The following is an 18,068-nucleotide window of genomic DNA, read 5'->3' on the forward strand; positions in this document are numbered from 1 at the left end:
ACTGACTTCTAGGCCGAAGAGCTGCGCAGCCTCTGCGAAGCAGGACGTTATACGCTGCAGGGCCGCTTCTGTATGGGCGACGAGGGCAGCATCGTCGGCAAACAGAAGCTCTCTGATGAGTTGCTCCAGTGTCTTGGTGTGGGCCTGTAGCCGCCTCAGGTTGAATAGGCTGCCATCAGTGCGGTATCTGATGAAGATACCGTCGTCGTCGCCAAGATCTTCAGTGGCCTGTTGGAGCATCATGCTGAAGAAGATCGTGAAGAGGGTCGGCGCGAGGACACAACCTTGTTTCACTCCATTTCCAATTGGGAAGGGCTCCGAAAGGTCGTTGCTGTGTCTGACCTGTCCACGCTGTTCCTCATGTAGTTGGATGACCATGCTGAGGAATTTTGGGGGGCATCCTAGACGTTTCATGATATCCCACAGACCTTTTCTGCTCACGGTGTCGAAAGCTTTCGTGAGATCGACGAATGTCGCATACAGTCCTTTGTTCTGTTCCCGACATTTTTCTTGTAGCTGTCTGAGAACGAAGACCATGTCAGTGGTGCCTCTGTTGGCTCTAAAGCCACACTGACTCTCTGGGAGATGTTCTTCGGCGATAGTAGGCACCAGCCGATTTAGGAGGATAACATGTAACAAACCTGAGTACAGATGGATTGTGAGTGTTTGCCTGAGATTGGTTCAGACGTTTTTGAATTATATACCTAATCCGGATCACCCTTAATAATGATAAATAATAATAATAATAATAATAATACTGTACATTTATATAGCGCCCTTTCTCACTAAGAGCTCAGGACGCCTCACTTCTTATTCGTGACCGAATCTCCTGTCATTTGAGAACACAAGGTTCTTTTATCGCGCCGAATACCTCCCAATAAACAGATGTTAACACACATGCGCGAACACGCACACACACATACACGCGCGCGCGCGCACACACACACACACGAGAAATCATCATTCCTTTGTCATTATCTGTCTCAATACAACCGTACTCGTCTCCCGCAGTGGTCTTTGTGAGGTATTGTCCTGTGTGTTATTTTTAGCATTGAACGTGAGGGGATCTGTCTGCACTGCCGCGATTCGGGTCTTGCGTCAGGGTCTGAAGAAAGGTGATTCTAAAGATAACTAGGTCCCCTCCTCTGTGTGTGTGTGTGGGGGGGGTGGGGGGGGGGGGGGGGGGGGGTCGTGTTAGAAAATACCTTATGAACTGTATATCGTAATGACGCAGTTCACTTCTTTATTTGATTTCTGCAAACGGAATCTGTCTTCCCTTTCTCTCTCGACCTGTCTGTGTCTGTCTTTCCACTGCCTCTGTCGGTCTGTCTGTCTGTCTGTCTGTTCGTCTCTCTCTCATCGGGGTCTCTGAGCAAAGAATGGTATTTTTTCCGGTACAGGCATGCTGACAGTGTTCTGGTCATTGCCGCTCTGTCATTGCGATCAAAATTAGGTATCGTTAATAGCTGCTTCTGTGTGGCATATATGTCTCTCTGCTTCCCCCCCCCCCCGGCCCCCCAACACACACCCCGTCTCTGCATCACCACTGACGGTAGGGCTGTAACCATTCACAACACAGCCTTGGAGTATCATAATTTGGGTTGTTTTGGAAAACAAAGAAAATAAATAATGTAAGCTAACAACTCCTTCTGTCTCTGTCTCCCTCCTTTCTTTGTGCTGTTTTGTTATCAGTCAGTTTGGATACCCTTGTCTGGTGAGCTGCTGTCGGTGTTCTCAGCACAGACCAGGGATTTTGCCTTGGCTCTGCAATTCATGCAATGGATGCTAGCTGGTATTGATTGTGTGTGCCTGCCATTGTCCGTTCGGATCAGTGCTGGATGTAGGTCCTCGCTCTTCTTTCCCAGATAACAGCCATGACTGACCCGTTTAGGTAAACCTGCATCCATTGCTTTCTAGGGTGTCGTTCTTCAAGCTTGTGTTATGGGGTCGTTTTGTTAAGTCACTGAGCAAATGATGTCTTCCTCATGTGTGGTGGTGAGTTATGGCACTGAGGTGATGTGTGTGTGTGTGTGTGTGTGTGTGTGTGTGTGTGAGCGTGTGTGTGTGTGTGTCTGAGAGAGAGAGAGAGAGAGAGATGTGTGTGTGTGTGTGTGTGTGTGCGCGCGCGCGCGGGCACATGTATGTGTGTGTGTGTGTGTGTGTGTGAGATAGAGTATGGATGTGTGTGTGTGTGTGTGTGTGTGTGTGTGTGAGTGTGATGCCTTCCAGTTTGTAATACGAATTGAAGTTTCAACAAAGGGTGGGAGACAGTGACACAACGTGTCCACGGCAGCCAACTGTCTGTCAAGCTGCGGGGTGTCAGTGCTGGACAGTAATGGGCGTGGCCACATGGTCCGTATCAAACGCTGGGACGACCATCCCCCACTGATTTATTTCCCGCCAGTCTAGGTGTGTGTGTGCCCACCCCATGCCATGCTCTGCTTCAGCTTGCCGTCCTCAGATGCCAATGGCGATGTCCATGTTGAAGGTAAAGGTTCTGCAGCCTTTTTAACGGCCGTGGAGGCAGCGAGCTCACGTCCACCGTGTCCAGGGCTCGGCATGGGAAGGTGGAGCCCAGTCTTTTTATATCCCCCGATTTAACCTTCTCCGATCGAAGTCGGGTACCTTTCACACCTGGGTGGAGTGAGGAGAGCATGTGTGAATGTGTGCATGCATGGAATCGTGAATGTGCACCTGCGAGTGTTGAAACAAGTATCTTCACAGTGTTAAGTCGTTACACACAGCACAGCTGGTGCCAGATCAGAACATTACAGCTCGGATGACAAACTTGAAAACCACTTTCTTTCTTCATTGCCCAGAGAATGAACTGGAGCGTAAATGGATGTTGTTATCCAGATTTTTTATTTTTTTTTTTACCCTTTCCGACCTTTCTCTTCACGAGTGTCACCATTTTCCATTTTTAACTGTGTAGAGATAATTCAAGTACTATGCCGTGTTTGTGCAGTGTGTGTGTGTGTGTGCGCGAGCGTGCATGCCTGTGTGCATGTGTGTATGCAAGCGTGTGTGTATGTGAGAAAGAAAGAGAGTGAGAGAAAGAGAGAGTTTTTAACTGAGGGAGAGGAATAAGCACACAATGACTTGTTTTCATAATACCCTAAAAAAAAAAAATTACTCTAAAAAACAAAGCATAAAAAAGGGAAGGGAAAAACGTAAACACATGTACACAGTATGCAGCATGTTGTAGAGACACAGAGAGAGAGAGAGAGAGAGAGAGAGAGACAGACGGGGGTAGGGGTGGGGTGAAGTGAACAGATCTCGCATACCATCTCAAAAGTATGACATCAGACAGGGCTGACAGTTTTTCAACATGGTCATTTAATAGCATATCATAATTCACATGTATATCACGATTCTTCCATGTCTGTGAAATGTTCAAAACACTTTCCAGATTCACTGAAGCAATGAAGTACACACTGGAAGAATAAAGTACAACAAAACTTAGGTTGACACGTATCGGTAAATGCCATGGCCTTTTTAGGTTAAAAAACCAAACGAATGTTGAACATTAAAACTGTTTCTAAACACACTTATCAACCTGGATAGACTGATTTCCACTATTACTGTACAATTTTTGGATTTTGCAGTCTGAGTTTTATCTACATAAGAGGCTTCTGTATTTTGTACATGTGTGACTTCTGTATCACTGAATCTTATAATTATGCTGTTTCACAGACTGAAAAGAATTCCTCTGTTGTGTATAAAAAGCACTTGAAAACAACCTTTGGGTAATATAAAAACCTAGAGATAAATCCATGCCTGTATGTTGAATACTTGGAGGTGTTTTGCATGTCAATTGGTATCCATGCTACTGCTAGATTGTGTTTGTCATGAATTATGTGTGCATGTATTCTGCAGTGACTGTTAGTCTGTGATCATGTCTCTTGTTTCGGACACCCTGGTTCTCAAAAGTGAACTACTACTAAGTTGTCTACAGTATGCAGTAAAATGGGCATGCTTTTAATCTTTGTGATCTTTACACTTCCTCTCTTTTTAATAGCTTGAGTTTTGTATTCTCTCTCTCTCTCTCTTTCACTCTAACACACAGTGTTGTCACAGATGTACCAAAAAGTCACAATGTATGTGTATATATATATATCAATACAAACAACATTGGTATCTCTCTCCCTCCACCAACCCATCTCTCTGACATGCATGCACACTCACACACACGCACATACATAAAGCATACACACATATACATACATACACACATAGCATGCACTCACACACACACACATACACAAAGCATACACACACATACATGCATACACACATAGCATGCACTCAAACACACACACACACACACAATTAGACGTCTAATATCACTGAAAGTGAAAAGACATTGAATTAAAGACAGAAGAAACACACAAACTTGTGTCTTCCACTCAAAATCCTACAGCATATCTACTGAAGCTGAGGAGCACACATGGGAACAGACTAGCAACAATATCATCACAACTGAACCAAGTTAACACAATAATTATGAAATGCCTAACACCTTCAACAGTCAAAGGTGTGATGGTGGTGGAGGTGAAGAACACCTTAAACCATCACCCCCCATAACCCCAAAAAACAACAGCCTCTTGGTTAAACAGGTGCTACATTTTGGATTCTGGTACTGAGGCTTCCTCCAGCCTCTGGAACTGTTCAACAGCTCTTTTGTTTGTGTGTTCAAAAAAAGAAAAGTTTGGGGTGAAAACTGGGGGAGGGGGTGGGGGGAGATATGACTTAGAACTTCCCCTTTCTTAATTAATTGGTTTTCCATGCTTATTTCAAGGTAACACCACCACTCAACAGCCATACCCAACCCGATAATTAACTGTATGCACACCAGTTATATTAAAAGTAATGTAAAAATTACAGAGAATATTTTTACCCCCAAAGACTGATAAAAAAACAAAACAAAATGGTTAGATACCAGTGACATGTACATGAAGACTGCTTGACAAGAAAAGGAGAAAAGAATTTAAGGTCCAAACACTGCCAGAAATTCCAGTCAGCCCATGCTTAATCTGAAACCACATGTTATGCATTTATTTTGGGTGTGTGGTGTTTGTGCCTGAAATACATTCAGCCAGCTAGTTATTTAAGGATTTCTCTGCAAACGAGTGAAATGTGCATTACACATCGTGACTTGGTATGTTCAAAGAACAGTGAGGACATACTTTGACATGAGTTGCTCAAAGAATGCTAAAAAGGCATCAGTTGTTTGTCTTTCTCCGGATTGTAAGACTGGGGTTACATATGACAACTCACTCTATTCATTATCCCCCTCCCTCCTCATACCCAACTCTTGACCTTCACAACCCTCACAAAGGAAACAGGATGTTCACAAAACATCAGCACAGATACCTATGAAACCTCGTAACCCTGTTTCTCTAGTTTGGAGAAGAAGAAAACAGCGACAACAAAAACTGCCCCAAAGTTGCATGAACACCATTCAAGAGTTGTCAGTATTAAATTCTTTGCATAAAGATTAAAAATGAGTTGTTGACATATAAAGTATTCATACATATACGTGTAGAAATGTATTACTGAGCTAGAGCGAGCAACTATACAACAAGGATGGGCACACAAACCTCTCGAAGACAACCTGCAAAGTTGCTTGTATGAACACTTAAATCTAACTATTGACGCTGATCCATCAGTTTCTTTCCCCAGCATGCACAAAGTAACTTATTTTTCATGTGTCCCTAAAAAAAAAAGTAAAAACTACCTACCATGCCTTAAGATGAGATAAAGATTCCCATCTGACACTGACAGAAAATCTGTTTGGAATGCACAAAACATCTCAAAGTAAATGTGGTTTGTTTTAACTCTTGGTAGAAAAATGCATTAAAGTACAAAAGCAGTCCCACACAAACACACGGACAGTGCTGTTGCTTGTTACGAGGTATGGAGTAATGATGCAAGGGTTGACGGGAGTGGTGGAATAGGGGGGATGGAGACGTGTGTGCATATGTAAAATGGCAAGGGGAAGAGAGAGGGAATGGCTTTTAAGACAGGGCAGGGAAATACAGGTATACTGTTCAAAGAAAGAATACAAAAAGAAAGGGCAATCACCCATGATAAACCACCCACACAGCAATTCTGACATGTGTTGTGTTGTGATTGCGGAAAACAAATGTGGGAGAGAAAAAAATCTTCAAGGGAGCAACGACTGACCGAGTTAAAGCAGCTAGATGGGACAAAAAGGTGAGTACCCTGTTCTTTTCTCTGTGTGTGGAGGGGAGGATTCTTGTTTTTTCTGTTTCTAATATTTTGTTCTATTTTGATATCCTCTTTATACAGCTGAGGATCTTTATGCTGATGAGAATTTTTTTTTTTTTAATAAAAAGTGCTGTAAAATGGTATTTCAAATGAACAAAAACAAAAATAACCCCACTGAAAAACAAACAATGAAAATTAATAAAGTAATTGTAAAGATGAAGGACAAAATGATTTAACAGTCCAACTTGCTGCCCCAAGTATGAGAGGGAAGAGTTTCAATCCTCAGGTGGAGATAAAAACTAGACACAGTGAATAAAGGGTGAAGTTCTGAACTCCATACATACATACATCACTGGACTCGTCCAAGGTAGCCTAAAGATTTTTTCTGCCCACACCCCCCACTCACCCCGTGGTTGATCACAATGTCGCCACCAAACTCCTCCAGTCCTTTTACCAGATGGGGGAAGAAGGAAGGAAGGAAGGAAGGAAGAAAATGAAATACTAACATGCAGCATACGGTTTTAATGCCTACACTGCAGATTTGCCTATGCTGAAATCCTTGTCAACAACAAAGGGAATTTCATGGTGATTCAGTATATACATTGTAAAGCTCATTACCATACATTTCAGATTGTAAGCTGTGTGAATGTGTATGTGTGTGTGTTTGCCTGCTGTGCCTTACAGATTACTGACAGAAATAGCAAACCCAGGGCCCAAAAAATAAGATTTTAGAAACACAGTTCATTTTTTTAAAAGGCATGTCTTAAAAACAACAACAGACAAATTGTTATAAACTGTTCAAACCTTATGAACCCTGAATAACGGTGATTAGAGTACTAACTTCCCTCCCTTCAAATTGAATCAAATTAAAATGTAACGATTTTTTTTAAAAAGAGCTGGAACAGACACAAGATCCCAACCTACCCCACAAAATGACTTCCCTGCTTTTTTTCTTATGATCGTCGAAATAACAAAGATGTAAAGCCAATTGAATCCGATTATGAAAACATGTTAAATTAAGAGAGAGAAAAAATTGAACGTACATTGAACACACACATCAAAAGATAACACTCGTTCCCTTGCATCAACATGGAAAAGATAGATGATAAACAGGCTGAAGAAAGAATACCAGTACCAATTTGGCAGAAATCCGCCCAGCAACCATACAGCCTAGACTCCCTCCATCCGTCTGTCTCTTTGAGAAATGCACAGTACATGGAAAAAGAGAGCACCTGTTGTTGTCATCCTTATTTTTCTTTTCTTTACCTTGATAAAGAAAGCAGATAACAACTAAAAATGGCCAGCACATGCAGCTATTCTGGTCAAATTTACAGTCATTTCAGATCAAATGGTTCTGAGGTGTGTTTGAAAAAACAACACTAAAAAACCCCCCTAAATTTCCAAGGTGAGAGGGGTGGAGGTAAGGGACACAAGAATAGCATCCAACAGGAGAAGAAAGAACAATGTCTTAGAGGACAGATTTGTCACTTTAAAAAACAAAACAAAACAACCCACTACCCCCAAAATATCAAGATGCGTTTCTTCGGTCTTGGAAAAGAGTGACAGTAAGGTGCATAACATTTCGGTTCAGTCCACCTTTTTTTTCTGTTGCCTTTTCCTTTGCACCCATGGCGTGTATTTAGTTCTGGAACCTGAGAGTCAGTCTGTTCACTAGCTGATGCACTACGCTTCACAGCTTTAAAAAAAAAAAAAAGAAGAAAACAAAAACAATTAAAGGCAGTTCTGATTACTCCTTCAAAAGGCAGCAGGGCAGGTGTGACTGCCTGGTGGTAACATGACGGTAGTGATGGCTGCTTGAAGAAAGGAACCAAAGTCTGGCACCTCAGCTCTTTCCTGGGCCGCTGAGGCAGCCTTGCATTTTCCTTGGCCATTTAGGCAGCCTAGCATTTTCCTTGGCTATTTAGGCAGCCTAGCATTTTCCTAGGCTGTGAAGGCGTAGCGATTTTCCTGGGCCACTGAGAAGACCTAGTATTTTTCTAGGCCATGGAGGAGGCCTGCATGTCCTCCAGAATGCTGATGATGTTGTCGAGGCCAAAGAGGTAGCCGTCCTCATGGTTGCCCTCCACCCAGGTGGCACGGTGGTCGATGGCCACCCCTTTGGGTAGAGGGTCTGTCTTGCCAAAGTCTATCATCCACACGTTCACCATGCCCTGGCTGTCATGCACAAACAGGAGTGAGCTGCCGATCACCTGCACACACACACACACACATAGTTTGGTCAGTCACTTGGGTATCGGGGGGAAAGAGAAGAGAGAGATAACAGGAAACAGTTGTGGTGGTGTACCAATGTTGAAAAACCACAGGAAACAGTTGTGGTGGTGTACCAATGCTGAAAAACACAGGAAACAGTTGTGGTGGTGTTCATTCACTAAATCCTCTGACATCAGTTTTCAGCAAAAGGGCACAGCGGTTAAGTCTTTCCTGCCCCTGCAATGCTATAGATATATCAGCAATAAATTCAAGGCCTTTCATCTTAGAAGCTACACAGTTAACACAAAAGAAGATACACTTTGATACCTCCTTTCTACACTCTGATTTGTTTTCTCCACACACACACACCCTCACCACCACCTTTAAAAATCTTTTTCATAGATGTCTTGAAGGCTTTCCGCCCACACAAATTGTCTCCCCTGCACTGCATGAATTCTGATAAAACACACAGGCTTTTTTTTAGTAACTACACACAGGCAGGAACAAAAGCCTAAAATAAATATTTCCTTTGCAAAAAAAAAAAGAAAAAAAAAAAAAAAGTGATGTTTACATTTTTACTCATGAAGAAATATATGAAAATTTTAACAAGATTTTGGAAAATTTGAAATCTAAAATCTATAGTCCTAAGTGGAAAAAATTATAACAAATAAAAAGTAATAACAATAACAATAATTAAACTAGCACCACTATGACTGTAAATATTATTTTCAAGGCGTACCTCATGACTCTGGAAAAATTCTGAAGATTCTTGCGTGGCACAAATGTCGCGTAACCTTTGTAAATACTTGGTCTGAAAAGAAGAGAAACAGAAAATGAGTGACGGTTAGTACCATGAGATGAAAAACATGATTCTCTATGATGTCTAATAAAGACAGGATGATACAGAACTGTATGAACCTCTTATATACAAGCAGAATCCCATTTCCATCTGAAATTATTTTGCTTTTTTCATGAGGAGTTGACAAATTGTAACATTCAGGAAATAAATCTCAGGGGTTTCAACTGCAAATTTCAGATTTCCTTCTTGAAAGAAACAAGCAGTTATCTGCATCTGAGCACTTATCTGCATCTGAGCACTTATCTGCATCTGAGCACTTATCTGCATCTGAGCGCTGCTTTGTGCAGAATGGAAAGTGATAGTCTCCATGAAGCAACTCGGCAGCAGTGCAGGGTCTCCTCTGGTGAGTGACTTCATGGCGATCTTATTTTAAAGGTTCTCCAGTGGACTGCCAGCACTGTGAGTGTAGCTGTAAAGTTGTTGACAGGAGGCAAGGAATGAGTGGTGTGATAGTAATGCCACTGAAGTGGTGCAGTGATATAGCAGCACACTAGAAGTAGTATGGAAACAGACTCTATGGCTTACCAGTATGATTTCGTCGTCTCCTATAAATGATTTGAGGATTTCGGCCACACTGTCTCGGCTCTTGGTTTTCTTGAAGTCTTTGCTGGATGCACCATCGCTCTTCTGGAACCAGCACACAAAAAAAGAACTGTGAAATAATTTTGACCTTACTGTTACAGATACTTATAGCTTTTTGTTGGACCATTCTACAGTATCATTGTCCATAACAGAGAACTGCAAAAAAAAAAGAGGAATATTTAGTTCCAGTACCTTGGCTGTAACTCCAGCATTCCTATCCACCTTTGCTACACTCACAGACTCCATAACCAGTTCCCTGTCTATCTAACCAGTCCCCATCTGTGTAACCAGTCTATCTGTGTAATCAGCTTTGACCCATCACTCTGTCTCACCACCATCCCCTATCTGTCTAATCAACCATGCATCTGTTTAACAACACCACACCAGTCTATATATTTATATCTGTGTAACCAGCCCATCTGTTCCCCTCCCCCCTCTGAGTGTGTGAACTCAGAACTCATTTATTTGTTGTAAAACCCATCAAAGGAATTATGGGCACTAAAACTAAACACTACAACAAACATAAAAGCGATAAATTGTGAGCACATGCACGATCTTCCACAAGACATAGCTATGGATTGCAAACTTTAATGCACTCATAGATAAATCTTGCCAGTTCTGATTGAAAATAACTTAATGGCAACAGAGAACTTGGAGTTTGGGGTATTGTGTTGCCAATTCCATCTGGCCAATGATTTGAAGATTAGGAATTAAGTCACATATGTGTATGTTGAGTTAGCAGCAAGAGGGATGGACAGACCTTGATGCCCTCTATCCTGAAGCCCAGGTTGACGGAGGAGCTCATCTGGTCCCTCCACTGCATGTAGCGGGGCTTGGTCACCGCCCGCTGGGAATGCTCATCCGCTGTGGGGGCGTTGGAGTCCACGTCCACCATCTTCTGGTACATGTCCTGGGTGAGGCACACACAGACACAGACATGCTAGTGGTTACTTGAAGTTCGCATTGCTTTTGTGATAAACTGTTGGGCTTTTTGTTTGGCTTTTATTGACGGGCTGGGGTGGCATTTATTCTGGAGTATGTGTGTGCGTCTGTGTGTGAGTTGTAGTTTGTGTGCACACACAAAAATTCACATCTCACCACGACCATCATCACTAAGGAATTCTGTGAAAGTCCTCTCCTTTTCACTGTTAATGTGGTTTGTGGAGAGGGTATGAAAGAAATTATTATAGCCCAACAAGGACAGCATGACATTTATTGTATACAAAGTATGCTCAGAGAGTGTAAAATTATGTAGGACCAATACAACTGAATGAATGGGAAAACAAAAGTAACACATCCATGCTAAACACGCACACGGCTGTCTACACACAACACTTCCAACAACAAAATTCTGCTAACACCATCTTCCGGTGGACCCTGTCTTCAATATATAACCTTACACTGCACGCCTTAAGAAAAAACGGCAAGCAAGCACACGCCGTGTGATTTGTGGGTCATGTTTTTAATAAGGGTTGGGGTTTCAGCTGTCTCTTGTCACCACCACCTTCGTCATTGAGAGCTCTTGTTGGAAGGGTTTGTGGTTTATGGGGGTTGGGGTTAGGGATGGGGGTGTAGAGGTGGTTAGGGGTGGGGGTTGGGGGAGATATGTGTGAGTGTGTGTTTCTTTATCCTTGAGCATGTGACTGTGGCAGTGTCTGTTAACTGCGTGCTGACAGGTTGACTATTCCTTCTGTTTGCTGGGTTTTTTTGTTTGTCCTTTAGGCTTGTTCTTTCTTCCTTCTCTTTCTGATCAACGTGGTTTTTCTCTGCTTCAAAAAAAAAAAAAAATCTATAAAAAATGGTGTGTATGCAATATTTTACTTCATGGAAACATTAAAGATCAATGCATGCACGAGCTGGTGTTTATTAATAATACAGGTAACGTGTATATAGTCACAGACGAGTGTGCGTGCATGTGTGCATGTGTGTGTGGACACATGCTGTCACAGAGATAAAGAAAAACGAAGTCTACAAGCAAATAGCATATTCATCGTATTTCTGTTGACATGGGTTCAGATCCCAACTGCCAAAGTCTCCCCTGACAGGCACACCAAGACAGGTGATTGCCATCCATGTACCCCACTGTGTTCCTGTCACACCCTGCCAGCCAAGTACTGGGTACTGGGCGGGGCCAGCCCTCACCACCCACCCCACAAGGGGTGTCAGCCTGGGGTGTGTATTTACCTTCCTTTCACCCGCTCCTCAAAGCACACTTTATAACTGACCACTTGGTCTGTGCTGAATGCCACTACAGGGTGTGGTCAGGCCACAGTGGTTGAGGGTCTGGGTTCGGGTTTTATCAGGTTTTACCTGAATCAGGTGAAATGATTGTGGTAAGGAGCAATATTAACCCCTTGACTGCTGCTGATGAGTTATCACCAGCAAAATGCGGTCATCTCATTGAGACATGACAGTGTACAGGTCAGGATGATAAGGATGACAAGACAGTGTACAGGTCAGGGTGACAAGACACAGGATGACAAGACAGTGTACAGGTCAGGATGATAAGGATGACAAGACAGTGTACAGGTCAGGGTGATAAGGATGACAAGACAGTGTACAGGTCAGGATGACAAGACAGTGTACAGGTCAGGATGATAAGGATGACAAGACAGTGTACAGGTCAGGATGATCAGGATGACAAGACAGTGTACAGGTCAGGATGACAAGACAGTGTACAGGTCAGGATGACAAGACACATGACAAGACAGTGTACAGGTCAGGATGACAAGACAGATGACAAGACAGTGTACAGGTCAGGGTGACAAGACACATGACAAGACAGTGTACAGGTCAGGGTGACAAGACACAGGATGACAAGACTGTACAGGTCAGGATGATCAGGATGACAAGACAGTGTACAGGTCAGGATGACAAGACACATGACAAGACAGTGTACAGGTCAGGATGACAAGACACAAGACAGTGTACAGGTCAGGGTGACAAGACACAGGATGACAAGACTGTACAGGTCAGGATGATCAGGATGACAAGACAGTGTATAGGTCAGGATGATCAGGATGACAAGACAGTGTATAGGTCAGGATGATCAGGATGACAAGACAGTGTACAGGTCAGGATGACAAGACACAGGATGATTAGACATTGTACAGGTCAGAATGACAGTCTGAATTTTTTATTTGGTTTCTTCCTGCTGGGATTGCATTACTTTTGTTCAGCAAGATCACTTACACTACTGTTAAGAGCACACAGAATTTAGTAACTGCAAACTCATATCAGACTATTTCACCATGGCTCAACAGTGAAGGGGTTAAGGGATAGCTTGTTGGACTCTGACAACAGTGACTATTTCTTTCAGTTCTAAACATGACTCCAGTTCCATGCTGCTTGCCGGAAAGGCTGAATAAGCATAGGTAATGAGTTGTGAATTGGATGGCTGGGGTTGTGTGTGGGTTATTTCTTACTGTGGGATTGACTATTATACCTGTGTGTGTTTATATCTATTTATATATGAGTGTGTGTATGTGTGCATGACTGAAACCTGGTTGAATGTCATCGGAAATGAATGATGAGTGCTAAATGGCAGCTGTCTGTCGGCTCTTCCAAGGTTGTGCAATTTTTGGAAAGCACTTAGAGCTTGATCTCCAACAGAGGATAGGGGCTGTAAAATTACCCACATCAATCCCTCTCTCTCTCTCTATATATATATATACACACACACACAGACTGATAGATAGAAATATATTAATGCATACATATTTACACATACGTTATTCAGAGTCATTCTCTGATGGGAGCAGTGGGCACAGCCCAATATTATTAAACAGCTCTACAATGCAAACCAGCCAAGCCACAGAGCTATCAACAGACTCCTCTGAGTCAAAAAGAGGGGGTGGATGGGGGGAAAGGGGGGAGGGAGGGAGGGCATGGAAGTGGTATCCAGCAATATAGTACAGTTTTATGGAGGCTCTTCTCAAGTTCTCTTTGTACCTTTACATTATGTGTGAAGAGGGTACCATGTTAAGTGGGGGCACGCACACTGCACAAGCAAAGCAAAGCACAGCACACACACTTTGTCCTTGGGTAATTGTTTAGCAACTATCATGACGCAAATCTGGAAACACACATGTATATGTACACGTACTTGTCCATGGGTAATGGTTTTGTAAGGAAGAAGAAACAAATGGGAAAACATGATACAGACACCATTTAAGAGTTTTATATGTACATCGATGTTAAAAATGGGAATATAATGCAAAATAATTACACACACACACACACACAGAGGCACTCACAAGGACACAGATCTGAAGAAACAGACACCCAAACTGTTTTGGACGTGGCAACAGTCAGTGATCAGCTTTAATTCTGTTGAGCAGGACTGATGAAGGGAGCTCACTACCAATGAAGTCTCTCCAAGGAGACATGTTCAACAATACATCCAGTAAACTGGTAGTGCTACTGCTTCTTCGTTTGTGGGCTTTAATTCCCATGTTCACTCATATGTACAAGTGGGTTTTAATGTGCATGGCCATTTGAACCACGCCATGTAGACAGCCATATTCCCCGTATAGATGCGTGTGTGTGTGTAGTTTTTTTTTGTTTTTTTTTTTTTTTTTGGGGGGGGGGGGGGGGGGTGTTAAGTTCTTCCACCTCAAAATATTATCACTGGCTTTTTATTCTCATTGTGAGCTTATATGTTGGAGATACAATGATCTGTTTTATACACTGGCACAAAGTACATGCTCCAAAATAACTGTATAATAATTAGCTTTGCTTTATTCATACACACACACACACACATATATATATATATATATATATATATATATATACATACACACACACACATAATTTGATGTGTTAAACACAGACCTCCACTGAATCCCCTGCAGTGATTTTGATTTTAACAAACAAAATTTATAGGAATGTTAACAGGTCTTGTGGTTGCTCAATCTGTCTGGCCACCATGCCACAGGCTTTCCCCTTCGCCGTGTAATATAATTTGTTGTGCTGGTAAGAGGCAGTTCAGAAGAAAGGCAGGTAAGGTTCATGAATATTCTGCACTTGATCAAATTGTCACCAGCCGTGTCAACTGCCCGGGGCATTCATATGATCCAAGATGTGCCTGTAGCCCCCCCCTCCCCTCCATTGATTTGACGTCATACTACTGACAAAGGAATTTCCCTGTACATTCCACCTACAAGCAGTCAGAAGCACAAACAAGCAGCATTAAAACAATGTGAGTTGGATGTCTTATTACATTAAAATTCCCCGTGTATGAGATCATTTTGGTGCACTGTAGATGCTAGCTTTTGAATAAATTCCTGTATTTTTGTGTTTTTTACAATTTAAATGTCTGTTGCAGGGAGGTAAGGACTAGACGATTTTTCATCACATAGGCTGATGTTGTTAGTAAAAAGAGAAGTTAGCACAGAAATGGGTCACAGACAAGTTTATAAGTGGTTCATGAAAACGTCTTAGACAAGCTGTCGTCTTGGTCTTTTTTGATTATATTGGCATGAGTGGCAGCTCTACAAATAGGTCTTTATGAAGACGGCCTACACATTCCTGGACTGAAGTGTGGCTAATTGTGAGTATGCCAAAGGGTACAAACACATATCATGCACGTACGCAAAATTCAGGATTTTAGACAGCAATGTAATCCAGAACATAACTAGCTAAGTTTATCAAAATGTTGGCATCAATTCATTGTTGTTGTCCACAACACAACTACGTTTATCAAAATGTTTACATCAGTGATGGTAAATAAGGGGTCTACATTCTGTAATAAGCATCAAAAGTTCTAATGTTGAACACTGCAAGATTGAATGAATTTTATACAAAATGTGAAGAGAATGTGTTTGCCTGCAGGAAGCAAGAAGACAGGTGACACACACACACCTTTCTCAAGGTGGGTTTCTTCCTGGCCTTGGTGAGCTCCTCCTCCAGGTAGGTCCTGATGCCCATCTTGATGTCCATCACACAGGGAGAGTTAAACTCACACAGTAGGTCCTGCAGCTGGACGTAACCTGAACACCCGTCAAGGAGACCAATGGCCAGACTGTCACACCTCTCTTTGTCACTGCTATGTTGTTTATCATATCTTTCAGACTACTACCTCATTCCAACGACAGTCTCTTTCAGACCACTACCTCATTCCAACGACAGTCTCTTCCAGACCACTACCTCATTCCAACGACAATCTCTTTCAGACCACTACCTCATTCCAACGACAATCTCTTTCAGACCACTACCTCATTCCAACGACAATCTCTTTCAGACCACTACCTCATTCCAATGACAATCTCTTTCAGACCACTACCTCATTCCAGCGACAATCTCTTTCAGACCACTACCTCATTCCAACGACAATCTCTTTCAGACCACTACCTCATTCCAGCGACAATCTCTTTCAGACCACTACCTCATTCCAACGACAATCTCTTTCAGACCACCACCTCATTCCAACAACGCCTCTTTCAGACCACTATCTCATTTCTATGACAATCTCTTTCAGACACTGTCTCCTTCCAGTGACAATCATTCAACCACTACCTCATTCCAGTGGCAATCTTTTTCAGACCTCTATGTTGTTCCTGTGATGAAATGTTTTGAACTAGCAATCCATTGCCGTAATTGTCTTTTGAACTGGCATCTCACTACTTATCTTTTTCAGACTACTACCTCACTCCTGAAACCTCTCTCTGCTATCTCAGTCTTATAATAACCTCTTTCAGACTGGTATCACAGCTGAAAATAATCTTTCAGACTGTATACCTCATTCCTGTAGTGTAACCTCTTTCAGACTACTACCTCACTACTGTAACCTCTTTCAGACAACATGCCCCCCTACAAAAGGATACGCTCCCCATTTTTCTCCACCACTCCTCTGAACTCTGGCACGTAGGGCTGCAGCCGGTCGTGCATGAGGCGCTGAAAGCTCTGGTGTTCTCGGTTGTCCAGCTTCTTCAGCACCGACCCCGCCTCCCCTGCCTGGAAGTTGCCTGCAGGGCACACCACCACGCATGTAGTGTATTATTCACGGGAAAGAGCCATGCTACAAACATACAACACACACATGGTAATTCACAGAAAAGGACCACAACACACATACACACTCATACTGTGTTATTCACAGGAAAGGGCCACACCATACACACACATATACTGTTATTCACAGGTGAGGGCCATTACACACACACATATACTGTTATTCACATGCAAGGGCTAAGTTGGCCGCACATATGTATTGTTAGTTAAGTCAGACATGTAACAGGGAAGGGCAGAGGGAGGACAGGACCGGGATTAATTAAGAGCATCTTTCTTCTTTTCCCTCTGTCCCCACTTCTCTTCCCCCTTCCCTTTTCTATCTGGGTAGAAGGAAAAAAGAAGGGTGTACAAATGGCTGAGGGTAGAGTAGGGGGGGGGGGGGGGGGCAAGGTGTAGGGGCATGGGTTTCAATTGGGTAGAGTAGGCATGGGGTAGTGTGCTGGGGTATGTTTTTTGGAGAACAGCAGAGGAAGACAGGCATGGGGTATACAGTAAGGTGAAGAGACATGGGGGTAGAGTAGGGTGCAGAGAGGCATGGGGTAGAGTAGGGAGTAGAGAGAATAGTAGAGTAGGGTGAAGAGGCATGGGGTAGAGTGTAGAGTAGGGTGAAGAGAGGCATGGGGTAGAGTAGGGTGTAGAGAGGTAGAGTAGGGTGAAGAGAGAGGAGTAGAGTAGGGTGAAGAGAGGCATGGGGTAGTGTAGGGTGTAGAGTGGGGTGTAGAGAGGCATGGGGTAGAGTAGGGTGTAGAGAGGTAGAGTAAGGTGAAGAGAGAGGAGTAGAGTAGGGTGAAGAGAGGCATGGGGTAGTGTAGGGTGTAGAGTGGGGTGAAGAGAGGCATGGGGTAGTGTAGGGTGTAGAGTGGGGTGAAGAGAGGCATGGGGTAGTGTAGGCACGGCGGCACAAGGCAGCCCTTTTAGTTTTGGCGCGAAGCGGAGGGGAGAGGGATGAACAGCGAGCGAGCGCGAAACGTTGGAAAGGTGATAGCCTGGACAGACAGGCAGGCAGTATATGGGGCAGCGCTCTGGCGCACCACTAACTTCGCGCTATTCTTTGCGGAGCGCATGTTACACGGGCAGTGTGTACAGCTGTGAACAGCTTCGCTGCTGCTGATAAACTGTCAGAAACAGGGTTATGTGCATTTAAAAAATAATACTCTATGTCAGAATGCAA

At 43.1% G+C, this 18,068-nt stretch overlaps 1 protein-coding gene across 3 annotated transcripts in view; it reads right to left on the minus strand.

Annotated features, from left to right (window-relative positions):
• Window positions 1–3,313: 3,313 nt before the first annotated feature.
• The window catches only part of LOC143281220 (uncharacterized), a 151,377-nt gene continuing 136,622 nt past the window's right edge, over window positions 3,314–18,068 (minus strand). For all 3 annotated transcript variants that reach the window (XM_076586305.1, XM_076586307.1, XM_076586306.1), the window contains exons 4-9: window positions 16,711–16,851; window positions 15,749–15,876; window positions 10,644–10,793; window positions 9,827–9,928; window positions 9,182–9,253; window positions 3,314–8,441 (exon numbers count right to left, since the gene is read on the minus strand). In XM_076586305.1, coding sequence (XP_076442420.1) covers window positions 8,229–8,441; window positions 9,182–9,253; window positions 9,827–9,928; window positions 10,644–10,793; window positions 15,749–15,876; window positions 16,711–16,851 — 806 coding nt within the window. In that variant the 3' untranslated portion in view covers window positions 3,314–8,228. The remainder of the gene's footprint in view (window positions 8,442–9,181; window positions 9,254–9,826; window positions 9,929–10,643; window positions 10,794–15,748; window positions 15,877–16,710; window positions 16,852–18,068) is intronic.

Source organism: Babylonia areolata, chromosome 4, assembly GCF_041734735.1.
Source record: "Babylonia areolata isolate BAREFJ2019XMU chromosome 4, ASM4173473v1, whole genome shotgun sequence".
NCBI lineage: Eukaryota > Metazoa > Mollusca > Gastropoda > Neogastropoda > Buccinidae > Babylonia > Babylonia areolata.